Genomic DNA, 11,418 nt, shown 5'->3' with positions numbered 1-11,418 from the left:
ACCTGGCTGAAGTCGGACGCTTAACCGACTGCGCCACCCAGGCGCCCCATTGGCTTTCTCTTTTTATTCCTTATCAAAATATTATAGCAACAATGTATATTTCACTATAGAAAAAAAAATCAGACATGAATGGAGGCCCCTAAGAAAGCCATGTTTATTTCTCTATGACAAATTTCCAATCTACATCCGTATGTGCACATATCTTTACATGGCTGTAGTAACAGCAAGCCTTCTATTTTATGCTTTTTTTATTGTTGTTGTTGCCTTCCATATTATAAGCATTTTCAACATGGTAACAAAACCTTTATAATCATGGTTCGGCATGACTGCATGGAACAAATTAGTAGTGTACTAGATGAACAATGGGGAGTGATAACAGAAATGTAAGAACTCGTTCTATTTTTATTTCCACAACTAGAGCAACGCATCACATTTCTCAGCAGCAACCCTTTCCATCTGAGTACAAGCCCGCTCCAGTATTAAAAGGGAGAATTTCATTGTTCATTCACAAGCAACGTCCTCACCTACTTGCCCCTTCTGAAATAAATCCTGCACATCTGACAAGGCTGTAACATAGAAATACGTACAAACAGCAAAATCTAACTGCGATTCTGTGGTTGCCGTGGGGTGGAGTGTTGTGGGGTCTACCACCAGGATGTCTTTGTTGATACAGAGTAGACGGTAAGAGCTCCTGCCACTACTTACGCTTGATCCTAATAAAAGTTTGCTTATGTACGGGGCAGATGTTCCTCATTAAAGTATTCCACAGACTGATTACACACTGAACACATCCATAGGTTCTTTCTTGTTTAAGCACTCTGACGCATCTTCAGAGTACCTTCTTGACATCCACAGATTTTATTCCAGTGTGTGTGCTACTATGTTTGGTACTAGCTGCATCATTTCTGAAGCCTCTTCTACATTTACTACTACCCTGTGTTTTCTCCAGGAGTTCCTCAATGTACAGATTTGATAGTATGGCTAAGGAATGCCTCACATTCATCAGTTCACTGAATAGCTTAAAACATTATTGTCTGACAGGGAAAAGTCACCTCTGAAGACATTCCTCCTTCACACAGCTTCTTGAGAGCCAGTCAGTAGATGAATGTGGCCCACAATCATTATGTTTCCATGGGCTGCTCTCCAGAGTGTTTTCTCTGATGTCGGATGAGGGACGAGCTCCTTCTGAACGTTTTCCCACACTGAGGACACTGGCTGGGACCCTCCCTGCTGTGGAGTCTCTGATGTACCGCCAAGTGAGAGTTCTGCTTGAAGGACTTTCCACATTCAGGACACTGGTATGGGGTCTCCTTTGTGTGAATTCTCTGGTGCTTGGTCAGACAGGAACTGTCCCTGAAAGCTTTACCACACTGATTACACTCGTAGGGCTTCTCACCAGTATGAGTCCTCTGGTGCCGGATGAGGCCAGCAATGTTCCTGAAAAGTTTCTGACACTGGTTACAGCCATAGGGCTTCTCACCAGTATGAATCCTCTGGTGCCTGATGAGGTAAGCACTCTCAATGAAAGTTTTCCCACACTCTTTACATTCATAGGGTTTCTCCCCAGAGTGAATTTTTTGATGCACAATGAGGTGAGAGTTTCGGTTGAAGGACTTCCCGCACTCCACACATTCAAAGGGCTTCTCTCCAGTGTGAGTCCTCTCATGCTGGGTAAGGTATGAGCCATCCCGGAAAGCCTTTCCGCATTTGCTACATTCATAGGGCTTCTCCCCAGTGTGGATTCTGAGATGCACGGTGAGGTGGGAGATGTCAGTGAAAGGTTTCCCACACTCATTACATCTATATGGTTTTTCCCCTGTATGAGTTCTTTGATGCAAAATCAGTGATGAATTTCGGTTGAAGGTTTTCCCACATTCTAGACACTCATAAGGTTTTTCCCCAGTGTGAATTCTCTGGTGTTGTGTGAGAGCTGACCCGTCACTGAAGGCTTTCCCACATTTATTGCATTTATAGGGCTTCTCTCCTGTATGGATTCTTTGATGCACAATCAGGTTGTAGTTTTTGGAGAATGATTTTCCACATTCAGTACAGGTATAAGGTTTCTCTCCAGTGTGAGTTCGGTGATGCAAAACAAGAGAAGAGTTCCGTTTGAAGCATTTGCCACATTCACTGCATTTATACAGTTTCTCTCCAAGGTGACTCCTCCTGTTTTCATTAAGAGATGAACTCAGGGTAAAGATGTCCCCCAAATCCTTACCTTCATACAGTTTCTTCCCCTTTTTCCGTACTTTTGGTTCACCAAGAGGAGTAAAATGATTGAAAGATTTAACACTTTCAGGGTATTTATAGGGTTTCTCTCTTGTTTGATCTCTTCCAAGTTGAAAAACCTCGCCAGAATGGTCGAAGGCTCTTCCACAAGCATCACTGTCACTAGTTCTCTTAGCTACATAATTTTTTGCACAACTGTGTAAAGCTGGGTCGCAATCCAAACTTTTAACATCTGAGTCACGTATATGAAAACCATTTGTAGGAACTCTCTTAGATGGCAGAAGGTCTGAACTTGCACTCAAACGCTCCCCAAGTCCAGAATATTCACAAATTATTTCCTGAGTCCCTGGTTTCTCCTGAGTTAAAGCTGACTGCCTCAAATGTCCCTCCCAGTTCTTACAGTCCCGATTATTACCTAGAATGGAAAGATGGGAACCCTCTCTTGCAAATCCTTCCATTTCCACGTCACAGGATAGTTCTTCCTCAGGAATATTCTGAGGTGTCATTTTCAATCTCATTTCCCAGGCTGAAAAGTAAAGAATGAAAAAGACTTAAGTACATAAAGTTATATCTGAAAGGGAATAAAAAATGATGACAGGCCAGGTATGTGAATCCATATTTTTATTTTGTTATTAATTTTGCCCGGCTTATTTTTTTATTGAAATAAAGATGACACACTATGTTACATTGGTTTCAGATGTACAACACAGTGACTTGACAAGTCTACAGGTTATGCTATGCTCAGTACAAGTGGCTACCATCTGTTACCATATAACACCATTCCAATACCATCGACTATATTCCCTGTACTGTACCTTTAATCCCATGACTTGTTCACTCCGTAACTAAAAGCCTATACCTCACACTCCCCTTCACCATTTTGCCCATCCCCACATCCCTCCCTTCTGGCAACCATCAGTCTGATCTCAGTTTGATTCGACTTTTTATATGTTTGTTCATTTGGGTTGTTTTGATTCCCCATATAAATGAAATCATATGGTATGTCTTTCTCTGCTTGACTTATTTCACTTAGCATAATAGCCTCTAGATCCATCCGTGTTGTTGCAAATGGCAAAATCTCACTTTTTTATGACTGAGTAATATTCCATCATATGTACATAGCACAATCTTTATCCATTCATCTATTGATAGACACTTGGGTTGCTTCCATATTTTGGCTATTGTAAATAATGCTGCAATAAACAGGGGGGCATATATCTTTTTGAATTAGTGTTTTATTTTCTTTTGGGGGGTAAATACCCAGGAGTGGAATTACTAGATAATATGGTATTTTATTTTTAATTTTTTCGAGGAAGCTCCCCCACTGTTTTCCACAGTGGTTGCACCAATTTACATTCTGCGCTGTGTATTTTACTTTTTCAAATTAATATCTGTATAAGGGGAAGGTAAAGTGAGACTTCAGGGATGGAGGCAAGAACAGGTTAAAAGAGCCATACGGCATTTCATCTTCCTAGAGAAGAAGCAGGAAGAAGGGTAATGGAGATAAATATTACCAAAAGAATGAAAGTGAGATGTGGGAGATGAGAGGCCAGGTGTCACTGCTCACTGGAACACCACCTTGGCTACTGTGTGCTTATTCTACCACCCACTACCCATATCAACAATCAGGACACATTTTCAAAGCCCCGACTTCACAATGTGCTTATGACAGTGCTGAATGAGCAGTTTTCATCCCGGCTTTGTGGTCGAGTTCTGCTTTCACTCCATGACCTGGAAGTTCTGAAAGTCCTGGAGCTGTGAATGACCACCCCTCACCGTTATTGTGAGAGCTAGGTCATGTCTGAGTCTAGCTCTGACATGGGAAATGGATGCCATTCTGTAAGTGGCTACCAGTGTCTCCACCATTACTGATTGTCCTCTAACCACCCTCCCAACCCTTTGCATGATATCAAGACAAATGACTCCTCATTTTTTGTAAGCAAAATGAAATAAGATCCTTACCTCAGAAAGAAATATTTTTTTAAATATTCTAAATGGAGAAAGATCCCAACGTAATATCAAAGTTTAAATCATGTAGGACACCTTCATGATCAACAAGCAAAAAACCGGGGCACCTGGGTGGCTCAGTCAGTGAAGCATCTAACTCGATTTCTGCTCAGGTCATGATTGTACAGTTCATGAGTCCAAACCCTGTGTTCGATTCTGTGCCCTGACAGCCTGCTTGGGCTTCTCTCTCTCCCTCTCTCTCTGCCCCTCCTCAGCTCATATTCGTTCTCCCTCCCTCTCTCTTTATGGCGCCCCCCCCCCATCATAAATAAACCTAAAAAAAAAAAAAGGAAAACCATACAGATAAAGATGAACAAATGTGGTATCAACGTTTGAAATTTCCACACCAACAAAAACACAGTAAGAGTCAAAACACAAGTGGCAAATGGAGAAACAATATTATAAAATACAAAAGAGGCAAAGGAATAATGCCCAAGATCTATAAAGAATTCTTACAGAACAGAACAAAAAAAGGGGGGAAGGAGATACAAAAAGGCACTTCATGGAGAGAAAATTCAAATATCCTGAACACAGGAGTATCTGCTCATTCTCACCATCACTGAGACAATTATAAATTGCAACTTTAAGAACACAAAATATGTAGGGGTGCCTGAGTGACTCAGTTACACATCTGACTCTTGATTTCGGCTCAGGTCATGATCTCAGGGTTGTGGGACTCAGCAAGGAGACTGTTTAAGAATGTCTCTCTCCTAAAAAAAAAAAAAAGTCTCTCTCCTTCTCTCTCTGCCCCGTCCTCATTCACATGTTCACTCTCTCTAAAAAAAATTTTTAAAAAACCCCCACAAAATATGCACTTTTCATATGAGTAAAAATAAAACAAGCTGTGAGAATAAAAACCATATGCAGCAACCATCCAAATATAAAATGGGCATATTCCACTACCCAGCAATTCCACTTGTAGGCATCTCAGACTCAAAAAACATAGAGTCTCAAGCATAAATAGAGAGCAATCTATACCTAAGAAGATAGTCTTAAAGACCAGCAGAAAGAAGAGAGAACACTGGTGAAGGAGTAAAAAGTATCGTGACAGACCACTTAAGAGAAAAATAGAAACCTGAAAGTAATGGAAGCCTACTTCAAAAGTGCTGAGGGAGAGGCAGCTCTTTCCACCCACGGACCCTGTCCCTGTGCTTTCATAAAACCATCTTTTTCTGCTCTGGAAAAAAAAAAGTGCTGAGGGGGAAAACCTCTCAGATACACTATTAATCAAGAGTGAGGGTGAGAAGGGGCATCTGGGTGGCTCAGTCAGTTAAGCGTATGACTTCGGCTCAGGTCGCAGTCCATGAGTTTGCACCCCATGTCAGGTTCTGGAGCCTGCTTCTCTCTCTCTGCTCCCCCCCAACTCATGCTCTTTCTCTTTCTCAAAAATAAACATTTAAAAAAAAAAAAAAAAAGTAAGGGTAAGACAAAGAGAGCTTCAGAAAAACAAAAAAAATTTATCTCCAAGGACATTAGCCAGAAGAATTAGAAAAAGTTGTTTTCTTCACCAAAAAAACTCACAAAAAAACAAAAACAAACAAACAAACAAAACCAAAACAAAACCCAGAAGGAAGAAATGCAAAGAAAAGGAAATGATGAACATGGATTTAAATCAAATCCAGGGGCTCCTGGGTGGCTCATTCAGTTAAGCATCCAACTCTTGATTTTGACTCAGGTCATGAACTCATGGTTCATGGGTTCAAGCCCCAGGTTAGGCTCCAGGCTGACAGCACAGAGCCTGTTTGGGATTCTCCCCCCATATCTCTCTCTCCCTCCCTCTCTCTCTCTCTCTCTCTCTCTCTGCCCCTTCCCCGCTCATACTTATGTGCTCTCAAAATAAATAAACTTCAAAAAATATATAAATCAAATCTAGCAATGACCATATTATATGCACCAGTATCATATAAAATGCAGCAATAACAACTGGATGAAGAGCCATGAGTCAATAATCAGAGCCTAACAAATGCTTTCCAGGTGCAGGTGGAACATTTGCTAACACTGACAATACCAGGCCAAAGAACAAGTTCAACCAAAGCCACACCACAGTATGACACGGACCATAGCCTCTTGACTACAAATGTGGTCATGTTAAAAACGAGTAGCAGAAAGAAAACCAAACATAAGAAAAACAGTAAGTGGAGTGGCTAAGTGGCTCAGTGGGTTAAGCATCCAACTCGTGATTTTGGCTCAGGTCATGATCTCACAGTTCATGAGTTCCAGCACAGCATCAGGCTCCGTGCTGACAGAGCAGAGCCTGCTTGGGATTCTCTGTCTCTCCCACTCTCTCTGCCCCTCCCCCACTCATGTTTTCTTTCTTTCTCTCTCTCTCTCTCAAAATAAGTAAGAAACTTAAAAAAAGAAAGAAAAACAGTAAGTAAAACAAACCTCTATTTTTTTTGGAAAAATGAAAACCTATTTCTCAGTAATTCACAGATTAAAGAGAAATCTCAACAAATTAGGAAACACCTAGCACCAAACTAAACAATGGAACTGGTGTATCTCAAAACATGTGGCAAATGAGGATGCAGCTAACAGTTCCTCAGAAAGTGTCGGCCTTGTGGGGTGCCTGCACAGCTCAGTTGGTTGAGCGTCCCACTCTTGGTTTTGGCTCAGGTCACGGTCTCACAGTTTGTGGGATCAAGCCCTGCATCAGGCTGACAGCACAGAGCCTGCTTGGGATTTTCTCTCTCTCCCTCTCTCAAAATAAACTTAAAAAAAAAAAAAAAAAAAAGTTGGTGGGGCACCTGGGTGGTTTAGTTGGTTAAGTGTCCAACTTTAGCTCAGGTCATGATCTCGCGGTTTGTGAGTTCGAGCCCTATGTTCTTACTTGAAATGCCGCCAGTCTGTTATTTGAAAAGCCTGACAAAACAGACACACTTTGGTGAGAGTGATCATAAAAAAAAAAGTCACACAAGGGGCGCCTGGGTTGCTCAGTCGGTTGAGCGTCCGACTTTGACTCAGGTCACGATCTCGTGGTTTGTGGGTTCGAGCTCCGTGTTGGGCTCTGTGCTAACAGCTCAGAGCCTGGAGCCTCCTTCAGATTTTATGTCTCCCTCTCTCTCTGCCCCTCTCCTCCTCGCGCTCTCTCTCTCAAAAATAAATATACATTAAAAAAAAAAAGCACATATAAGCATTATCAGTCATGAGAAGGGGATTTAACTAAGAAACGGTAGAAAGTTACCAAAACGGCAACTTGGATTTATCCTAGGAATGCAAGGACTGGGATACATTAGAATGTCAATTGATACAATTCCCCATATTTTCAGATAAAAGTAGAAGTCCTCTACACCCTATCTCAATAAATTAAGAAAGTAATTTGTGGAAATCTCACCCAGATTCATGATCAAAATGCTCTCAATTAAAGTGGTAGACCCCTTTGGTGTGCCTGAGTGGCTCAGCTGGTTAAGCGACTGACTCAATCTCAGCTCAGGTCTTGATCTTGGGGTCATGGGTTCAGTCCCTGCATTGGGCTCCACACTGGGCGTAAAACCTACTTTAAAAAAAAAAAAAAAAAAAAAAGTAGACCCCTTTAACCTATATTAATAAATTCTGAAAGTACTTTAAGGAAAACTCCAATTCCTGATGAAAATTCTTAACAATTAAGGATATAAGGAACCAAGGTAAATATCACACCTAATAATAAAACATCAGAATAGTTTACTTTAAAGCCAAGACCAAGACCCTAGAAACCTGCTACATCCACAGGATTCAATAGTGATGTGGAGGAGCTAGCTGCTCAAGAGGGCCATGTCCCAGATGTCACTCCTGGTCATTATGAGTTCTTCACCTACAGGAACAGGCCTTCTGAGGCTGCCTTGCCACCATACTGCATGTTTCCCATAGTAGACCCTCTGAGTACACTGGGGCCTGGGTGGCCTTGGATGTCCTGTGAAGACAAGATGGAAAGCACCTTCCTAGAGGTCTGTAGGGGAAGGATGAATGTGTGTATTTAAAAGAACTAAGTCAGACATATACACCATGATACCACTTGGGGAAATTTTTTAGACATACAAAAATTCTGGAAGTAAAAATATTAAAATGCCCTGGCAAGATACCTACCAAAGCTGTGATCATGACTGTTCTGGGAATATGGAAAATAGGCCTTAAGGAGTAAAGGGAACATCCATTTAATCTATAATAGATGCTTCCTTTATTGAAATAAGAGTTATTCACCCTTAAGAAAGTGAAATGACAACCCACCAAATGGGAAAGAATACTTACAAAGCATACATCTAATAAATGATTTGTATACAGAAGATATTAAAGTCTTACAACTCAAAAGCAAAACAATCCAAATTTTAAAAATAGGCAAAAGATAGGGGCACCTGGGTGGCTCAGCTGGTTAAGTGTCCAACTTCAATTCTGGTCATAATCTCATGGTTCGTGAGTTCAAACCCTGTGTCAGGCTTTGCGCTGACAGCTGAGAGCCTGCTTTGGAATCAATCTCTCTCTCTCTCTCTCTCTCTCTGCCCCTCACTCTCCCTCTCTTTCTCAAAAATAAATATTTAATTTTTAAAAACAGGCAAAGGATCTGAATAGACATTTCTCCAAAGAAGACACCCAGACGGCCAACAAGCACGTGAAAAGATGATCGACATCATTGTCATTAGGGAAATTCTAATCAAAACCACAGTGAGATGCCACTTCATACTCACAAGTGTTGCCAATATAAAAAACGGACAATAACATGTGTTGTGAGGATGTGGAGAAACTGGAACCCAGTTTCCAGTTGGTGGGAATTAAAATGGTGCAGCTGCTTAGGATAACAGTCTGACAGCTTCTCAAAAAGTTAAACAGAGAGTTATGTTACCCAGAAACCTACTCCTACCTATCTACTCAAGACAAATGCAAACATACATCCAAACATAACTTGTATGTGAATTGCAAGTTCACAGCAGCTCTATTCATAATAAACAAAAAGTTGAAACTCAAATAAAATGTCCATCAACTGAAGAATGGCTAAACAAAATATGGAAACTCACACAATGGAACATTCTTCAGCCATAAGAAGGAATGCGGTACTGATAAATGAATGCTTCAACAACATGGATAAACCTTAAAAACATTATCCTCAGTGAAAGAACTCAGACACAAAAGACTATACATCGTATGATCATATTTATATGAAATGTCCAGAACAAGTAATTCTATATAGACAGAAAGTCAATTAGTGGTTGCTAGGTGCTAGGAGAAAGAGCATGGGGTTTCTTGTTGGCCTGATGAAAACATTTGGAATTACATAGCAGTGATGGTTGCTCAGCTTTGTAAACATACTGAAAGCCACTGAATTGTGCACTTTGGACGAATTTATGTATGGGAATTATATCTCAATAAACCTGTAATAAGTCAATGTATGCTTAATAAATTTGATAATTATTAAGTTATTAATAAAGTGTCCAAATTTTGATCTTGGCACAGGTCGCGATCTCACAAGTCATGAGGTCAAGCCCTGCATCAGGCTCTGCACTGACAGTACGGAGCCTACTTGGGATTCTCTCTCTCTCCCTTTCTCTCTGCTCCTCCCTCCCTCTCTGTTTCTCTCCCAAAATAAATAAATAAACTTAAAAAAAAATAACACAGAATAGGTTAAGATATTTGCAAATCATATATATGATAGGGCACAGATATCTGGAATAAATAAATAACCCTTTCAACCCAATAATTAAAAGATGAATAACCCACTTAATAAATGGGCAAAGGATCTGAACTGATAGTTCTCCAAAGATATACAAATGGACAAATAAGCACAATGAAAAAGATGCTCAACATCATTAACTATCAGGGAAATGCGTATCAATACCACAGTGAGAATCCACTTCATGCCCAGTAGAATGGATATGATCAGTCCCACTCCTAATGCAGTTATCCAAGAAAATAAAAAAATACATCCACCCCCACAAAAGTATACATGAATGTTTACAGAAGTGTTATTCCTAATATCCAAAAAGTGGAAGCAACTCAAATGTTCATCTACTAATGAACGGAAACAAATGAGGTGTATCCATACAATGGGACATTACTTATACATAAAAATGAACTAGGTACTGATAGATGCTGCTACAAGGATGAACCTTGAAAACATTATGCGAAGTCAAAGAAGCCCCCCCAAAAAGGACTATATATTGTATGGCCATTTATGAACAGTTTAGAATAGGCAAATGCATAGAGACAAAAAGATTAATGATTGCCTAGGGCTCAAAGGGATAAAAGAGATGAGGAGTGGCTGCTAATTGGCACAGGTTTTCTTTTCCTTTTTCTTTGGGGGGAGGGGGCAGAGGTTTTCTATTGGGGGATAATAAAAATATTTTAACTTGATAGTGGTGATGGATGCACAATATAGTGAATATACTAAGAAACACTAAATCGTATACCTTAAAGGGTTAATTGTATATACCAATAAAGCTGTGATTTATATCTCAATTAAGCTGTCTTTAAAATTTTTAATTTCATATTTATTTTTGAGAGAGAGACAGAGCGTGAGCAGGGGATGGGTAGAGAAAGGGAGACACAGAATCTGAAGCAGGCTCCAGGCTCTGAGCTGTCAGGGCAGTCTGACCAGAGCTCTGGATCATGACCTGAGGCGAAATCGGAAGCTTAACTGACTGAGCCACCCAGGCGCTACTCAATAAAGCTGTCTTAAAAAAAAAAAAAAGGTGATGAGTCTGCTGGGGTCAGAACCACTTGTCTAGATCCCATTGGAATGCTTCTGATACCTTAAGATTTCACAAGAGAAGTAACAGTTTTATATGGATGTGCCAAGCTTGTATAGAAATCTATTCCAAGGCACTGACGTCTGAAGGGCTTTATCCCCAGTCTCTACAACCCTGCAAAGGGTTCCACCTAGGCTTGATGCCTGGATGTCTGACATCAAATTGTGGCAGACCTCAGCTGTCCAACCCCATCCACATGGTTCCCCCCAATCTCTTTGGACCACCCATGATAATGTTTACTTTACTTGTTTAAGTGATGTATTCTTTAACAAAAATAGTTTCCCACCAACTTCAACTCTATCCTAATGCCAACTGTGACAAAGTGTGACTCCATTTTGATGATGACTGCTAGCATTTTTCAAGCCTCCCCTGTCCCCCCCTACTGCCCCACATGTAGGTAAGCTAACTAGAAAGCCTGTGTACTTTCTCCTTGGTGTTAGCAGGGTGCTCACACCATGCAAGCCCCAACAAA

The 11,418-nt window shown here is 40.7% G+C and overlaps 1 protein-coding gene across 1 annotated transcript; it reads right to left on the bottom strand.

The window, feature by feature from the left end:
- Positions 1–660: 660 nt before the first annotated feature.
- On the bottom strand, positions 661–7,592 carry ZNF329 (zinc finger protein 329). Its single transcript, XM_042918068.1, has 2 exons — positions 7,568–7,592; positions 661–2,755 (listed from the first exon to the last, which is right to left on the bottom strand). The coding sequence occupies exons 1-2, from the start codon at positions 7,575–7,577 to the stop codon at positions 1,122–1,124; spliced, it is 1,644 nt and encodes a 547-aa protein (XP_042774002.1). The 5' UTR covers positions 7,578–7,592; the 3' UTR covers positions 661–1,121.
- Positions 7,593–11,418: the final 3,826 nt, after the last annotated feature.

Source organism: Panthera leo, chromosome E2, assembly GCF_018350215.1.
Source record: "Panthera leo isolate Ple1 chromosome E2, P.leo_Ple1_pat1.1, whole genome shotgun sequence".
Taxonomy (NCBI): Eukaryota; Metazoa; Chordata; class Mammalia; order Carnivora; family Felidae; genus Panthera; species Panthera leo.
The sequence above is the reverse complement of the archived record's forward strand: the minus strand, read 5'-3'. Positions and strand labels throughout refer to the sequence as shown.